Source organism: Bacillus rossius, chromosome 7, assembly GCF_032445375.1.
Source record: "Bacillus rossius redtenbacheri isolate Brsri chromosome 7, Brsri_v3, whole genome shotgun sequence".
In the NCBI taxonomy this organism is placed as follows: domain Eukaryota; kingdom Metazoa; phylum Arthropoda; class Insecta; order Phasmatodea; family Bacillidae; genus Bacillus; species Bacillus rossius.
Window position 1 is genome coordinate 436,002 of NC_086335.1, and position 18,889 is coordinate 454,890.

Consider the following 18,889-nt stretch of genomic DNA (forward strand, 5'->3'; position numbering starts at 1 on the left):
ACCTTCGGCTCCAGTTTCTGGGAACGCAAGTAACCCCCAGGCAAGGCGTGATGCAAGCACCAAACGATAGTTTGTTTGAAATTCAAGGCAATGCCATCTATTGAGGAAATTCAAAACTAAACTGTTATTAGTGCCATTAGTTCTCTAGCTGCCCGAGCATCACTAAACAGACGGGTCTCGCCAAGGAGAAGAATAGGAAGTTGCCAGACCTTACTGTGTGACTGTGTGGAAGACCTAGAGAAATGACACATTCACTGTTTGTATTGCACTTGGTTGTAAAAAAATTTTATTTTATTAATATATCTCCAGCTCTTGCCACTGTAACGAGATAAAATATAAACCAGTTTTTAAGTCCAATCATAAGCTTTTGAACACAAAATGTTTCATCAAAATCAGTCCAGTAGTTTTTGTGTGATACTCAAACAAAAAAACACACACACACTTCTGTTACATTTTTACAATACGCATAGCACTTTCCCGTAGTTTTGATGCTTCAGTGGTTATGGCTGTCATAATTCACAAAACAACTTTTATAATTCCTATACTTTAGAACTTTTACATAACCTTTCTGAAGTCTGATGCAAAAGAAAAGCCAGCACACTTCTTGTTTGCATCTCTCATAACTCAATGGCAACGCGAAAGGCAACACAATAGTATTTGTTGGCTGTTGTAATTCTTGCAAGCCTTTACACTGTTGCCAACATATACCTACATGCATCACTGAAATTATTGTGCCGTGAGTACAGACATGCCAGAATTTTTGTGCAACACATGCAGCCAAGAGACAACCGGCATAATGATAAAGATTAAATGTACAATATGTTGATATAATATTTTTGGGTTTAAGTTTCAGTGTTTTGGTAAAAAATAACTCGTAATTTCACAAATGAATGTTTAAAGAGGTATTCATTACAGAGAATCGTTAATTCTTGGCAGCATAACATGATTAAAATAAACAGTCCGCAATTATTTGTATTTTAATATGTGACTGAAGTTAAGCATCTAAAAATCAAATGCAATAGCTGCAAAATAAAAGTTTCCTAACTTTTAGCACAGTTACTGTTTATTTCGGCACTTTTTGGAGTCTTCCTTGACCAGTCCTTCAGGTTTGTTACTTTTTCATGACTTTCACAACTATTGATACCCTGCTAGTGAGTTATATCATTTTTTTGTTTACAATTGATACATTCCAAAACTTTTATTCATGGTGGACCTCTTTATGAACAAATACATTGCTGGAGGAAACAACTACAGTGAAATTCCGTTACAACGTACTTCAGAATAACGTATCTTTCAGTTCAACGTATGATTTTAAAATCCCACACAAAACACCAATGTAAACAATGTAAAAATATTTCACTTAACAGTAGACGCAACATAACTCCGAGCCTGGGTGACGGTTAGAAAATCTATGTGTGTATGTGAGTCACGAAATTGGGGAAGGCAGAGTTGACGCGGCATCGAGCGATAATGCGCAACTTGATAACAGGGGCTACATGCTACTGCACAGAGTGAAAACTTAGTCCTTCGGTGAAGTCCGACGAATACGTTTGTTAACAAATCCGTGGTACTTACTAAATGTTTTCGTTTACAGTTTGGATCTGAGGTTTGTGTGGATGTAGTGTATCACTTTTGTCCAGAGCCAGTGTTACATATGTAGTGTAGTACTTCAGTAAAGTACAACTGTATACATAAAATGCCTCCAGTGTTGTCAAAAGTTAAGAGTAAAAAGTTGCACTCGCAGGCGCGGGAAACCGTCTATAACGTTCTGCAGTTAATGGAAAATGAAGCGCGATTGCAGGAACCCTCCATTTCACTAGAGAAAGCACAGCTGAGAACAGCTAAGGCGACGGGTGTGTCTCGCACGACTGTACAAACAATTAAAAGGGAGGCTAAGAGAAATGTAGCCGGTAAAGGAACATTTTTCGAAACGCCCAACAAGAAGCGAAAGAAAACATGTAAACAGGAACTGGACACATTTGATGAAGCTGTGGTACGACGTACTGTGTACAATTTTTACTTACTTGAAAAACGTGTGCCGACTGTCAACTGTACGACGTAAACTAAAGAATGACATAAATTACCAAGGTAGCAATACAAATTTAAGGATGACTTTGAAGAAGCTAGGATTCAGGTGGCAGAAAACCAAAACGCAGCGCTTACTTTTAATAGAAAAATCAGATATTCGGCAAAAACGTATAGAATATCTCAAGAGTATGCGTCAATATAGAAACGATGTACGCACAATTATATACATGGATGAGTCGTACATATTTTCGTCTCATGTAAAAAATAAAATGTGAAGTGACATGTGCTCAAATGGTTTACTAGTGCCTGTCGTGAAGGGTCAAAGATTAATAATGATTCACGCAGGTGGGGAAAAAGGTTTTATCCCATATTACCTAGTAATTCCAAGCATATTTTCCACTGAAACAATTTCAAGCCTATTTCTTCTTTCTGATACTGCAATGCATCCCTACGGTACAATTCTTCCATGTGTACAAAAATCCCAGTAATTAGTGCATATTTATTCATTTCAGATATTCGCAAAATGTTTTCGCTTGATGAATTTTCGAAGTTCACTAAGTGTACATAAAATGAAAACATAAACGAAAATAATTACGATATTTAATTTAATAAGTGGTGTAGCCGTAAGTAAACATGAAGAAGAATAAAGTTGCTGCTTGATATTACAGGCATTTTCTTTTCGTGTTGTTTCATGGTCGCCAACTGCTGTTCTATACAAATACGTTACATAAGTTTTACAAAAGTTTTAATATGAAACGTGTAGTGATGGGTCGAGACTCGAAAAATCGAGCGAGTCGAGTCGAGCCGGCGAAACTAAACTCGACTCGAAAACCGAGTTGATTAAGATCGTGTCCTCGAGTCTCGTCAAAGTTTAGTTTTTGGCTCGACCATAATGTTGCACAATTTCCAATAGTGAAGGTAGGTACTTATCCGAAACCATGCACTTTAAAATAAAATAAAATGTATTATTTAGGCCTACCTAGTGGAAAACCTCTGATCCAACACTGAAAACCTTGAAAACGAAGTCGGAAGATTATTTATTTTCGATCGTGTGTAACCGCAAACAGTGTATCCCATCCTTCAATATGCACTTAATATTTATAACTGCAACAAAATACCTTTATTTAACTATAACGGAATTTAAAAAATGTTCTCTAGATTCAGTCATGAACAAGACCACGTTAATATTTGGGCAGCTTTGGAAGTAAATAATATTTACTACTAAGCCGCCATTTTAACTCCGGGCCAATGGCCTACGTAAGTCTTAATACAGCCAGGGAATGTTGCCACTTTGGCAAATTGATATCAACAATACATAATTGAAATCTCCAACCAGTTTTCCATGGCCGAACGGAAAATTGAGGCTGCTGAAGTTTATGTTTACAATTGAGTTTGCGTCGCCGGCGTCGTATTAATCATATACGGTTTAGTATTAGTGGAATAGATATGTTTGTACGGCCTGGGACGTCAAAAAGTGACGAATAGAAATCAAAAGCAGAGATTTGGGAATTTTTTGAAAAATTTGATCATCAGACAGCTAAATGCAAGTGCTGCAAAAAATACAAGACTCAGTCATCATCAAATTCACGTCTGATTCGACACTTGGATGTGCATTTTCACTTAAAGCGTCAGTATGAAGATTAAAAAAAAAAATACAAAAATCAAAATGTGTAGGGAAACCTTTAATAATTCAAAGTTTTCATATTTAATTACATATATTATATTGAGAAATATTTAACTTATATTTATTTCACTCATCATTCTGCCACTTGAACCTCGCTAAGTTTGACTCATCTCAACAAATTTCCATGAGTTCGGCTCGAGTTCGACTCGAAGACAAATTTCTATGAGTTCGACTCGAGGATAAATTTCTTTGTTTAACTCGAACTCGACTCGATGCTGAAATAGGGTGACTCGACCCATCACTAGAAACGTGTTAAGTAGGGAAAGTTGCAGCAAAGGTATTATTTTGGCTATATTGAGTGCATTGCCAACAACATAAATAAAGATGTGTGGTTTTATAAACTCTGCAGTACGTTTCAAAGTTGTATTGAAATTACTTTTCACGTATTTTTAACGTGTTTTCGCACCAATAAATGGAGTGATACAATTGAACAATGGTTACAAAATTTGCTAATTGAAGACCTTTCTTTCTAGAGTGTCGTTTACCATGATGAAATTTTATAAAGGATACAAAAGTTTGATGTTTTCCAGACGGTATTTTTCGTAGATTAGGGATCGTCCATTAATCACGTGAGGCTCAAAATGGGGGAGGGGGGGTCGGGAAAAATCACGAAATATCACAATGGGGGAGGGGGGGTGTAGAGAGATATCACATGTATTTATTTTTTCGCCCGATTTTCCCAGTCACCAGTAAGACTGTAATTTTGGCGCCGAATACATGCGTAAATCACATATAAGCCTTTCCTTTATTATTTTTATGCCAGTGAGAATAAACCTGCAACCTTAATGTGTGTCTGAACACTTTTATCACTGTGCTTAATTTTCCAGAATTAAATTAGATTATACCTATACTTAAAGATAATATTCTGAAATTTTTAAAAATATTTTGTAGCAAAAAAATACACGTGATTTATTGGGGGCCGGGGGGGGGGGGGGGTGTAGTCTGAAACCTCACCACAAATCACTAGAGGGGAGGTGGGGTTAAAAATTTGCTAAAAAAAAAAAATCACGTGATTAATGGACGATCCCTTACAGTTGAGACACTGGACTAAGTACATGCAGTGACTCGTGATTCATACATTATAAGTAGGGCCTGGAAATTTTCGCGATCGCGAATTTTGCGAAAATTCGTGCAAATTTAGCATGAAAACGCGAAAAGTAAGTACATTCGCGAAATCCACAACATTTCTATATTACACTGCGAATATAGAATATATCCCCGAAAAGTACCATTACAGTAGAATCCCGCCGATGCGACCCCCCTCTGATGCGTCCATTCCGTTTATACGACGACTTTTTTTTGAGAAAACATGAAAAATTTGAGCAGAGAAAGTGGAAAATTTGAGTAAAATCGGCTGAAAAACAAGTCTGTTACACTTTGTTGGGCTCTATGTGTTCACGTTTATCTTGGCGAGCGCTGTACTGTAAGCAGGCAGGCATACAAAAGACGTCTAAAAATAGATACCACCCCTCTAGACTGTCCACGCGGCAGTGTCTAGCCGAGCTCGGCGTGTCCACTATCGCACGAAAAGCCGTCTCAGCTGTCATGTTATCTTACCCGCCCGGCGGCTTGACGTCATACGTGACGTGACGCAACGCTTGCCTCTCCCATCCCCTGCTAATTCTTCAAGGCTCAACCCTCCCAGAGCCACAAACATTGTAAAAACAATTCCCCCCCCCCCCCCTCCTTATCCAACTAACATTTCAACACATTCCCTCCCTTATTTCAACCTTCTGCGTGAGAAACTGTCAGCGTGTTTTTTTTCTCTTTTTTTTTTTACGCTGGGAAGGGACGTGGAAAAGATAATTGCTTGAGCTGTCAAAATAAACATCGCTGACAGCAAGGGCAGGAGCGCATCCTGTCGGTCTGTCGCTGTGATTATCTACTCCAAAAACATGTCACAGCATTTCAGAATAGCATTGTTCTTATATCTTTCGTTTATAGCCGAATGTTTTCTACCTGATCCACACAAGGTTAAAGTATCCTTTAACCCAAGTCTTGTGTTTCAGCATAATTACCGTATTTTTACATAAGTCGTGTTCGTGTATGGTTTTGATGCTCAAAATTGATCTGGGATATAGTTCACACTAAGTTTCTTCTCATTTGTGTGCTGGGGTTTGTTCAAGTGGCAACCCCCTGTTCCTTCACTCCATTAAATACGGGCATATCAGTATCAGAAACATGGGTTTCATTGTACTGACAATAGCACAGTGATGTGCAAATTTTGCAACTGTAAAGTTTCATGGGATAGAAAAGATTTCATTGACAAACACCTAAAGTCGGCTAAGCATGTGGCATTGGCAGCAGCAGCAGCAGCAGCAGCAGCAAAAAAAAAAAAAATAAAAAAAAAATATATATATATGTGTGGTTGCAAACATTTATAGCAACATGTCTGTTTTGTGTAACTGTTTTGGATTTAATTGGCTGTTATTATGCATATTAGCCTATTCCTAGTATACATGGATTGATTATTAAATATGTAAACTATTATATTAAATAACTGCACAATTTAGTCAACATTTAAAATACCGGTAAAATTTCCATTGCATAACGAAAATACCGACTTTAAACCACCGCTTTTCTAATTTGAAAGTACCGCTTTTTGCATACTGAAAACACCGAAATTTTCCAGGCCCTAATTATAAGCACATACACTAGAGACTAATCCCGGACAGTCACAAGATTTTTGTGTGAAAACGTGGCGTTGTTTTCACCTCAGTCCGATAGATGGCAGACGGCATGCCTTTTGCCGCTAGGGTATTTTTCACACTCCCGCCTGTGTTGTTAGTATAGAGCTGTCTAGGTTATAAGCATTATTGTTTTGTGAGTACAATGCGCAATGCCGCCGAAAAATGACATCTAGCTACATTTTCAAGTAAAAACCAATGATAAGGCAAAAGCAATTTGCAATTATTGCTGTAAAGAAATATTGCGTGGTGGGAAATCTTTTAGGACATTCAATACATCAAATTTGTGGAATCACTTATCCCGGCATCCCTGAGACTGAAACTGCTAGCCAGAATATATCTTGGCTTTCCACCTGCCTCAATTCATTCTGAAAGATTGTTTAACTCTGCAGGTGGAATTTGTACAAAAACGGAATCGCCTTTCACCTGAACACATTCAAATGCTAACATTTCTCCATAAAAATCTGAAATTTGTTTCCTTGAAGTTACAATATGTTTTTTGCATACTGTAGGTAATACTTACACCAGAATATTGCTTTATCTGGCTTTGAAAAACAATTTAATTTTTTAAGACCTTGAATTTAAAGAGCTTATTTGTAGGCCATTATGATAATTTCATTATTAGCTTTCATTTAATGTGAATTTACAATATTTAACATTTTTTATTATGGTCTCTAACAATACTCCAGAACCACAATTTTATAGAATTAGTGTTAGAAATGAGATAGGCCTATTATCGGAATATCGGGTATCGGGTATCGGATCAGTAAATTTGGAAATATCGGAATCGGTATCAGTATCGGGTTTTTGGATATCGGGCCATCACTAATAAAGATAATTATGAAAAATGGCTCACAGAACAATTAATACCAAATCTTCCACCAAACAGTGTTGTTGTGATAAAATGTAAAAATAAATAAAACACCTACCTCCAGCTCGACAAAATTGGAAATGCAGCAGTGGTTAAGTAAGGAGAATATTTCCTTTACTAGCGACATACTCAAACCAAACTTGTATAACCTCATAAAGAAGCACAAACCTTCGCAAGTGCAGTACTCGGCAGACAGACTATTGGTAAATAGTGGCCACACATTTCTTCGTCTGCCCCCTTATCATCCGGATTTGAATCCGATAGAAAGCATATGGGCTAAAGTTAAAGGAGAAGTCGCTTCAAGAAATGTTACTTGCAATTTGGCAACTGTAAAAAAAACTTTGCTAGGAGATATTCAACCGAATGGGTCCAGAAGTATGGATACCAATTTGCAAACACGTCAAGACACTCGAGAACGAATACTGGGATAAAGATGTGCATTTTGACATTGAAATTGATAAAGTGATTGTTCAGTTAGGTGAAGCAAACAGTGACAGCAGTGACGTATACACATCAGACTCTTCGGATGGAACAGTCAGTGGCGTTGGAGAACTGAGGTAGTGCTTGGAACGTCAGTGGTAAGTAGTCAATGTTTTCTGCTTTTCTCTATCTGCTGTGCAAGGTCACCGTATCTGCTTATACCCCCTCCTCATCCACCCGACCCCCACACGTGTTGCAGTCCCTACTCCTCATGTGTGATGTAGCTCAAGCTCGGAGTTATATTGCGCCTAGTGTAACATAAAAACGTATCCTACCTTTCAATATAACCATAATTCTTTTCCAGTTATCAGGAAAATTTTACATACATAATTGTTACTGTGTTTGCGCAGTTAATAAATTGATTAATTTTTATCACTTTCAAGAATCGTTAACAAGTATAAAACGTAAAAAAAAATACTGTCTCAACGATTCATAGAATCATAGTACAGTATAACGCACCATTCTTCCTCCTCCATGGATCACACACTTTAGTGCACGAGACGATCTAAGCAATCGATTGCTGTCTCGCCTCTCTTCAAGACAATTGTTTTTAGCTGTGCCATCTTTTGGTTATTTGTAGAGCACGTTTTAAAAGTTTTAATTAACGCAGATACAAACGTTAAATAAAAATTATATTTTAATTTATATACGAAATAGAAAATCCAATAATGTTAATTTATGTAGGTTAAGTTTTGAACTGTTTGGTGTCACAACATGGCCGACACGCTTTGTATTGCCATGAAGGTCGGAATGTCGCCTGGCACAGCCATGCTAGCGACGCGCGCTACTAGTGTGGCGCTAGGGTTATATATTGATGCGAGGTTTGTTTACGTTTGACGTGGCGCGAGGCAAACAATATTGTTGATTGAATATTTTAATCAGGATGGATGGCCAAAAAGATAAAACGAAACGCAAGCAAATCACTTTGAAGGAAATAGTGGAAATTTTAAAAGAAAATGACAAAGGCTGGAAAAAATGCACATGTGGCACGGTCGTTTGGTTTGGTGCCCACTACACTGTCAACAATAATAAAAGATCGCGAAAAAATTATTAAACTGTATGAACAGTCATCTTTATCTGCTGGTCGCAAGAGACTTCGCCTAGGAGATAACAAGGGAATTCTATCCCAATCTGAAAATTAGTTTAACCCATTTGTCATTTTGTGTACGACAGACATAAATTTTGTATATGTAGGCCTAGAATTTAGGCTACTGTATTAAGTTCAGTAATTTTTTTGAAATTCTTGTTGTTTTACAAATATTTGCTTCCAAGCTAATGTAACATTTGATCCCCAACTACTTTATTTTTAAAAATTCAAAAATACTATGTTTTAAAAGTAATTACAGTAGAATCTTGTTATAAAGTACATCAATAAAGCTTCAACTTTCATACTAAGTAATGAAAGTACTTTATTCTGAAAGTCTATATATTTACCTTTAAAACGTAGTATTTTTGAATTTTTAAAAATAAAGTAGTAGGGGATCAAATGTTACATTAGCTTAGAAGCAAATATTTGTAAAACCAAAAGAATTAAAAAAAAAATTAATGAACCTATTACAGTAGCCTAAATTCTAGGCCTACATGTACAAAATTTATATCTGTCGATCACAAAATGACAAATGGGTTAAACTATTTTGCAGATATATACATTTATGGATATAGAATTCCCTTGTTATCTCCTAGGTGAAGTCTCTTGCAACCAATAGACAAAGATGACTGTTCGTACAGTTGAATAATTTTTTCGGGATCTTTTATTATTGTTGACAGTGTAGTGGGAACCAAACCAAACGACCATGCCACATCTGCATTTTTCCTGCCTTTGTCAACTTCTTTCAAAATTTCCACGTTTTCCTTCAAAGCGAACTGCTTGCATTTCTTTTTATCTTTTTGGCCATCCATCCTGATTAAAATATTCAATCAACAATATTGTTTGCCTCGCGCCACGTCAAACGTAAACAAAACTCGCATCCATAAATAACCATAGCGCCGCACTAGGAGCGCGCGTCACGAGCATGGCTGTGCCAGGTGACATTCCGACCTTCATGGCAACACAAAGCGTGTAGGCCATGTTGTGACACCAAACAGTTCAAAACTTAACCTACATAAATTAACATTATTGGATTTTCTATTTCGTATATAAATTAAAATATAATTTTTATTTAACGTTTGTATCTGCGTTGATTAAAACTTTTAAAACGTGCTCTACAAATAACCAAAAGTTGGCGCAGCTAAAAGCAATTGTCTTGAAGAGAGGCGAGACAGCAATTGATTGCTTAGATCATATCGTGCACTAAAGTGTGTGATCCATGGAAGAGGAAGAATGGCGCGTTATACTGTACTATTATTCTATGAATCGTTGAGACAGTATTTGTTTGTTAATGATTCTTGAAAGTGATAAAATAGATGATGAAGTGTGACAAAGTGCAGACCTGAATGCTGCGGATGAGGTCGCTGCCTCCGACGACGGACGCCCCCGCCTCCAGCGCCTCCTTCTGGGCCTGAGCGTCCTTGCAGAAGGCTATCACACTGCGTGCCTCGTCGGGGTTGAAGGGGTGTGGGATCTGCACCAGCCGTCTCAGGCTGTCCACCTGCTTCGTCTGCACACACCACACACCACACCCAGCAGCTGTTGTAATACTACCGTATTTACAAGTTCACTGCAACTGTTATTGATGCTCACTTGTTTTGTTTGTGTTTAGTTCCCGGACTTTCGACAATGTTTTATTTGGCGTGGTCACGAGCGTCAGCGGCCTCGGACGTTGCCATAACTACGCATGAAATCAACAACATTCGGCCGTGGTTCGAAACAATAACATTGTAATTGGTCGCTTGTAATAATGACGCCTAGCGTCGACGTTTGGATTGGCCGATTAATACCGACAATGTGAAATTTAAAAGATTAAGAAAAAAAGTGCTTCTGATGCCGGGAATATGGCGTGATTTCGGCGATAATTCCCGTGCGAAATTTGGACGTTTGAAGCAGATCAGCGTCGTGTTTAATGACAAAGGTGAAGTTAAACGCGAGAACGAATCACTATGGACATCAGCAAATGAAGGCAGCGTGCGGCGACGAATTTGCTGCGAATTATAAGGTTGAGAAATTCCCTTGTACCAGGACTCAGGTATGGCTGGTTGCACCATCATTTAGAGACTTTGCGCCATGAGTCGATAGCTCCGTCCCAGTGAACAATATTAAAATCACGCACGTAATTAGCATTGATGTTTGTTCAATAATTTTATTAGAAACAACAAACTATTTCATCAAACTGTCGCACACAGGTCCAGTAGGCCTAGGAGTCAGAGTCTCGTGTCTGACTAGCTGGAGGCAAATAATAAATAGACTTTTGAAAATTAATAAACATGTGCCCAACGTAACTGAACATAGATTTGGAAATAATTTGTTTTATTTTGGACATATTCGAGAAATCTGTGTTTAGAGTCATGTTGATTACTATTGTTGAGTATTCTACCAAAATAAATGTTGTTTTTTATTTTATGGTGGTACTAATTATCACTAGGTTATGTTAATCATAACACAAGGCGCCCAATCCCATTAAATATTTGTTTTTTTTTGTATGCTCATGATAGTAAAGAATAATTTGGTTGCCATAACTTGGGGCATGTTATAGTGAGCTGTATGCTTACAGAGTTAAAGTGGCTACCCGAAGGTGGGGCCGTAGTGTACAATGTACACGGCTGGAGGCCAGGCCACCCCCCACCTGGAGGCCCTGGAGACCTTCCCATTTGGGAAGATACAACTAGGGACTGCCTGGGAATGTGAATCTGGTTCTATGTCAACATCACTACATCACCAGAAGTGGATGGATAAGATGGCAAAGTTCCAGAATACACTGTTGGGGGCCAGCAGGATAATGCAAAGGACACCCACTAGCTCACTGAACCGCCTAAACTGGAACTGAGTTTGGATTCTCCTGAGTGAGCTTCATGACTGAGACTGAAGCTGGGTCACCGAGGCCTAGCTTGGAGACCAGCAGGGTTGAGTGAGTACAGCAAACATACAATATGCATTACACTTAAAGCAGGATATAAAATGGTGTACAAAACCAGTCAATGGCAGTGAAAAATACTTATAAAATCTTATCTTCAAAATAACATTCGTAAAAACTTCAAGATGTAAGCAAGATTTCATCTGTAATTTTTTATAATCAAAAATGAGTAGTATGAAGGTTGTAAAAAGTTTCATGGCAACATTTCATGATAAATTTTCACAATATTTAATAAAATAGTTTTCTCATGTATATTTTAAGTTATAAGTAATTGCTTCTAAGTTTTAAACTTGAAAATAGTTATTGATATCACTTATAATTTCAATTTGCCTGACTTATAATATTATAAGACTTTTGTTCAAAAAAGGATATAAAGCCCTCAAGTAAAATAAATTGTTATCAACATATCATACACTAACAAGGACAGCAAGCATGTATAAATGCAAGCATTTGAATAATGCAAATTTTTAAGACAAGTCAAGCGAAACAACCCAGTGTTTTTTTTTTTTCTTTAGTATTAACTTTGAACATCTCGACGGCTAAATGCTCCAAATACAACCTCCATACAGTAACAATACATTTAATAGTTTCAATAGCTTCATATCCACATGTAATAAAAACCATAGTTTGTAACTATTTTGGACATTGAGAACACTGTCGCAGAAAAACTGAGATTACAAATTTGTTGAGAGTGAACAATAATAATGAGTAACATGAAGACTAAATGTAGAAGCAGCACCTAGATGCGGGGCTCACGGGGCTCACCTTCTTGTCGGTGGACAGGTCCAGCTCGAAGGTGACGGTGAGCGGAGCGTCAGGCACGTTGTAGACGGTGGGGTGGTGCGTCTCCTTGTGGCACAGGACCGCCTCCACAAAACTGTAGGTGCGCCACTTGTGGTAGCGTGCCACCCACACGTCGTCCACGGGCTCCGACTTCAGGTCGTCCTTGATGATCCGGCGCTGGGTGGCCGCCTTCAACCTGCCGACCCCCCAAACACCGCACACTTGGTTCTTTTGTGTGTCTTGCCCCAAACAACACACAGTGGAACCACTACAGTGATGCCATGTACAGTTTGTAGCATTGCACAATGAGGATTTGTTATATACATATATTTTTTTGTGTCATAAGAATATTGATTAAGAATAACTTTGATATAAAAGATAATAATTATTTAATATGTAGATAAGGATTGTTCAGATCTGTTAAGAATTGTTAATTACTTTGGTTAAATTTCATGGAAAGCCTTAAAATACTTATTTCCTTGAGATACTTAATTATTAATTTGAGGGTTAAATCCAGTTCATAATAATTAATTTTGATATTTGATAATCAATTTCAGTAATTGTTTTGTTTAAAGCAGTATAGATTATAATTTTACAGGACATCATTTTTAAACAAAAGATTCTAATAAATAATGAATTTCAACTTTGTTTACTAAATTTTAAATTCTATAGATATTGCTAGTATAATATTTCGAGAATAGTCTGGAAGGTACAGAAGGAAGAGCGGATAGGCGCGACACTCTGTCACCAGAAAGTTATTTTTCACTTTGTAAATGCGTGTTTGGGATTTACGCGTCACGTGGACGCACAGCTGAAGCAACCGTCTGGTAAGTTCTCTAGAGGCTACCACTAGCCTGCCAATCAGGGCGAGCCCTGGCATGGAATGATGCGCCCATCCGAATTTCCTTATATGGTAATGTTTTGGAATTATGTGCGCTGATTGGTCAGTTGGCCCACGGGGTTGCCTCCCTTGTTTTCACCTTTACAAGGGAAGGTAATCTCGTCGACCAAGTCACTTGTTGCTCGATCGTCGCCGAAGCCGGTTGCGTCGTCGGCAAGTCATGACACAATATGAGAATTAACTAAGGGACAATTTAACGCCTAGGGGCTGGGGCCAGGCCGTATTTTTTCAACCTAAGTTCATTTTTTTTCGGATTAATTAACTAGAAATTTAGGCCCTAGGCGTCGGCATCGGCCCGACTTCGTGTGATTTCGGTCCGCGATCTACGGTACCTTGAGTTATGTAATTAACCAAGGGCCATTACTAAGTTTTTTTTTTCTTTGGCGAGTGACAAGACTCCTCGACCATCAACGGCAAGATGTATGGTGCTGTGGTATGTATTTGGACCTCATCCTAACAAAATTCAAAGACATCGTTAAAATTTGTATAAGAAAAGACAAAAAACTGTACAAGTAACGAAGTTTTCTAACTAAATTCATTTGTCATTTGTAAAATTGTGTACTGAGGCCATGTAACGATGAGAAAAAACATTTTTTTTAAAAAAGAAATAAACAAAGATTATTTAATAAACTCTTTTATTTCCAAATAACGTAGAACCATCGTAATGAAAAATCCCTAAGGAACATTGTTTGTCTTTGTTCTGTTACGTGTCTCTGTGTGCTTAGCCGGGCAAAACATACAACGTAGCAAGTTGTAATAGCTGCCTGGTTTGTTGTTCTGTCTGCCTGGTGTACTCCCGCTAGGTTGGCAAGACGAGGGGCAACAAGATACCATTTGGAATGAATCAAGTCAATTATCCAATATCCTGTGCTCAGATAATATTTTTAGTTAAATTATAAGTTATAGCAGCTAAACTACTATATTACACATAAAATATATTATTCTGATGAATCAATTATTTTATAATATTAAGTTTCACACGTTAATTTACATATTTTATTAATGAGATAGCTTTAGGTTAGAAGACAGAAATGGAAACAAAGAAAGTAAAAACGCATACAGTTTTTGGTACGACACAATATTCTAGGGTCTAGTGAGTTAATACCATACGTAATGTGAGACTATTGCATACCACAAGAGTAAATACATTGCTAATATGGCAATTATTACTAGAATGTCCATTACACAAAAACACCAATTTCAGAAACTACCAATCTCCACATTCATCTTATAACTAGTAATAAGATATAATATGACAGGAGATAACTCCACCTAATTCACTGAGTAGAACGGGTGACCAGGAAACACTAAAGTGATAGCTGTTGCAAGGATCAAAGAAATTGGCCAAAAGGTTTAAGGAAACTTAGCAGTTGTGATCAATATGGGATAAAGATAAGTACTTATTATTCCTTCCCTATTTAGTAAATAATTTATTGCTTCTGATTTGGTTATTATATGCCTATTAATTTCTTAAGTACATATCTGTTTACTACAAATCAAACAAAAACCCATAAACTTTTCTAATCATCTGGGAAATCCCTTGAAATGTCCATATTTGTCCTGACTAGCAGACAACACACGACAAGCCCCCCACTTTTTGAGGCCCACTGCAACCCAGTTTTAGCATACTAGCATTTTTTATTTAATAATTAACTCAAAGCTATGAAAAACCATAATGTAAGCAGGTGATGTCTGTTGGCATTGTGACTGTGTGGCCGTGGCTTTTCCAAACACAACGGAAGGCTGCGTGCGCTGAAGTTCTCGGAGCATCCGCTATCCTGCAAGGCAGCACGGGCTGCCTAACCTCCCGGCACATACGAGCACCTTGAAGCACGAGCAAGGCTGGGCAGTGGTGGGGGACATCACATGACAGGTCACCTGACCTACCTCCCGCCAGAAGTAACTCAACTACTCTAGAAGCTTATGAAGGGGTGGGCAACTGTTATAAACAGGCCTGCCCTGGCCACTATCAGGAGCAGCAGAATCCCTTACCAGCCAGGCATCGACACTGGCCGACACCGTCATTCTGCCTGACTGCGCACTGATTTGGACCTAGCCTGAAACTTTGGTAAGCTTCACTAACTTTTCAGCAGTCAGTTCGGACTTAGTGCAATTGCAGTCAAGGAGCTCAATGGACTTAGCCCCTCGAAGAATGTAGCAGGTATCGGTCAACATACGCACTGGTGCAACTTGTGGAGTGAGTTGCTACTCACTAGGCGACTCCTACGTGGAAAAACTTGCTCAGCGGAACTGAACCATTTGAGTGTGGGAAAAAATCGCCTGAGGGTGGAAAACGCTCTCTGACGACTGTCACATTTTTACTTGTTGGGCGAGTAAGCAAGACAGCGAGTTCAAGAAAAGAACAAACAACAAGGGTCTATGTCACATTAATGATAAGAGAGCAGTGTCTTATAAGCCTGAGCAGCAAATGACAGGAAGGGCAGTGTCTCTGAACTGGACCACAGCAGTGACATAGTCTTGGAGTGAGGCTGTGCGACCCCGAAGCGGTGTCGCCTATGGTAAGAGGTAGCATGTAGTAAGTAGTGAGCCGAAAATTAGTATTTTCTTGGCTCAGTTTTTCAATTTTTATTAATTAAGATATTTTTGCCTTCCCATAAGCTAGAGTACATCATCAAAATTTATTTTCTCATCTATACCACCCAGGGCTATACATATTAAAACTTTACTAGTGGGTCTTAGAGAGTCTCAACGTCTCAGCAGAGACATGCAGACGCTTACACACAGCGTAGGCTAGCCGAGTCAAGTTTATCTCGCCGGCATGCAGGAACAGGCATGATAACTCTCCCTGCCTGACGTGCCTTCCGCCTTGTTCCTCACGCAGGGGACCTGCCTCGTCAGGCGAGCCTAGCTCGCTTTCCCAGGCTCGAGGCCCTGGCGAGCAGAGCGGATGTGCTGGTCTTCCCCGCCACCCCTGGCCCTCTTAGGTTCTCTGCTATGCTTCCAGGAACCATGCCCCTTCCCTCGTCAACCCCTCCTCTCCTCTCCACGAGGCTTGTGCGCGATCTCTCGAGCACAACCGAAACTAAGCATGCTAATGTCAGTTTTTCCCGCCAGGGAGCACCACCTTCCAATCCCCCTTTGCCTTAGACGGCATACAGTAACACCACCGCTCGGTGCGCTATCTCATGGCGCCCGTCCCAACTAAAGATGGCGCTCATAAAGAGTTTTATATTTTTCTTGTGTCACAAGCCCTGACCAATCCCAAGGCACTTTTCCTCCCATGGCCCACTTAGCTCCGCCCACTCTGTTTCTCTCTTCCCCCCTCACCCTTTTCGGTTTTGAGCCCATGCAGGAACTAAGGGACTCTCTCAAGTAAAAAGAGTCGTCAATCAACTGTGGTACGGGGAGCATCCTACATCTGCCGCGCTGCTTCTACCGCGACCGCGTCTCTCCTCCTGAGAAGTCGGACATCAAAGATTATAGGATGTAGTCGCGACGACCAGGGGAAAACCCCCATACAATTTTAAAGTTTAGACTTACTTTATATTAGTGTTAGTGTTTTTCTGGTGAATTAAGTGCGTGCAACCGCGCTAGTGGACGTCTACCATCACATGGATAGATAGTACCACCGACCTACCCCACAATTTGGTGAGTAGTGATTTTAGTGCCCTTTTGATTTCCTGTTTTCTTGAGCCCTTTGTGGCCGAGAACTTTCCCGCTGACCATAACCACTTAATAACACTGTGAGAACTTTTGTTTCCACAGTGGGGTTTTCCATCCCCAGTGATGGGTAGACAACCACATCTACCCGCACTGAGTTCCTGATTTCGGCCATCTAAATTCCTTGCATCGTGCTGTCAACTTTAGTCTGCTATCCGCCCCGTCACACCTCGCCGTTCGGATAATAGCACTTCGCATGCAGCTAAGTCTATGTTTGGAAGACACAATGTAAGAAATATTAAAGTTTTAAATTCTCTACGAACAATTTGCGAACTATTTAACTACCATTTTAAGAAAAAGGTATAAAATATAGTAAATAAAAGTACTTGTCAATCCTAAATAATGGAAAGTTGTTTATTTTTGATTTTATTACTCTGAAACCTTGTTTGTGCAAATTACTTTAAAATAAATATAATCTGTAAAGTAATTATCAAAGTATCCGCGGCCGGCCTGCGTGTAGTAAAATTCAATTCTATTATAATTCAATGTACTAAATTTTGAGTTTACTGAACCTGTGAATTTTCATAAAAATATTTATTGTCACTAGTTTGTAAGTCATTAAAGTGGTGACCAAAAGTATTAACGACCATACTATGATAAATCTGGCTTGTTCAAAATAAAATAAGTTAACCATTAAAATAATCTAGAAGTAACCAGATTTCATTGTTTTAATATATTTTTATATATTACGATTCTCCTTAACACCCACCAATTATTTTACCTGTGTTCCGCCTCTGTTCACTGTTCATATGTCTTCTTGACGTATGCCATGGCCTACGTTTCTAGGCTTTTTGTTTTGAAGTACCTACTAAGTCTACAGGAACACAGGTATTATTACAGTAGTGTGTAGACCCTGCGAGCTGGCGAGTACTACTGGGTCGCTGAGCTGCGGGACTTGGTGTTCCTATCAGTGCATCGCCGTCCAAGACCGTGTAGATTGCCGACTGTGGGGAGAGCGTGACGAAACAGGTGACCATGAGACTACTTACCACAGCAACGCCCTGGAGTGGACACCCAGACTGCAGTTTGTAAGGTGAGTGCTCAAACTTGTATTACCTCAGCAAACAAGGGGTCTTCTATTGTATTGTATCAGTGTCTAGGAACAATTCAAGGCTTACAGACTGTAGCTTTTAGTGTTAGTATTTTATGGGGTTACAAGTTGTAAGTTATAGTGATAATGATTAGTATAAAATCTTTATGTTTAATTTTTTTTTAGGAAATCTACACAAAATGTACAGTAATGTAAACATTGGAAGATTAATGAGTGTTGAGTTTTGGTTGTTGTAACCATTTAAAGTTAAACTGTAGAGACATTGTTTTCCTTTCAGTCTGCAGCCTAATTCTTTGTTAGCAGTATATTTTTGAAGTGTAATAATTAACTTTTTGATGAGCTGCAATAACACCAATTTTGTGGAATGCTACTTTGTGATTAATTTTGTAACAGCGAGTAACTGAAGTATTTCTCGGTTCATAGTTCTTTGTTGCAGTTTACTCGCTGTGGATATTGCAAGAATCATAGAGTCTCAAGACTGTATGAGTGCATGTTTATTTGAATTTGCACAAAGTTTTATCGTTGCTCTCACAAAAGTGTTTAACTGTCTTGTTCTAGCCTTTACCAGCACACACTTCCACTACAACTGCACATGACATGGCTTTATCAGCTTGTGGTAAACTATGCAATGCTAAACGGAACCTCAGAAGGCAGCATAGCACTATACTTAGAAATGGGCTGAATGAACAGTGAACTATTCTTGGATGTGATTAAGC

At 38.8% G+C, this 18,889-nt stretch overlaps 1 protein-coding gene across 1 annotated transcript in view; it reads right to left on the reverse strand.

Annotated features, from left to right (window-relative positions):
• The window catches only part of LOC134533632 (large ribosomal subunit protein uL1m), a 206,308-nt gene that overhangs the window by 174,671 nt on the left and 12,748 nt on the right, over positions 1-18,889 (reverse strand). The window contains exons 3-4 of the mRNA XM_063371130.1: positions 12,523-12,736; positions 10,180-10,347 (exon numbers count right to left, since the gene is read on the reverse strand). Coding sequence (XP_063227200.1) covers positions 10,180-10,347; positions 12,523-12,736 — 382 coding nt within the window. The remainder of the gene's footprint in view (positions 1-10,179; positions 10,348-12,522; positions 12,737-18,889) is intronic.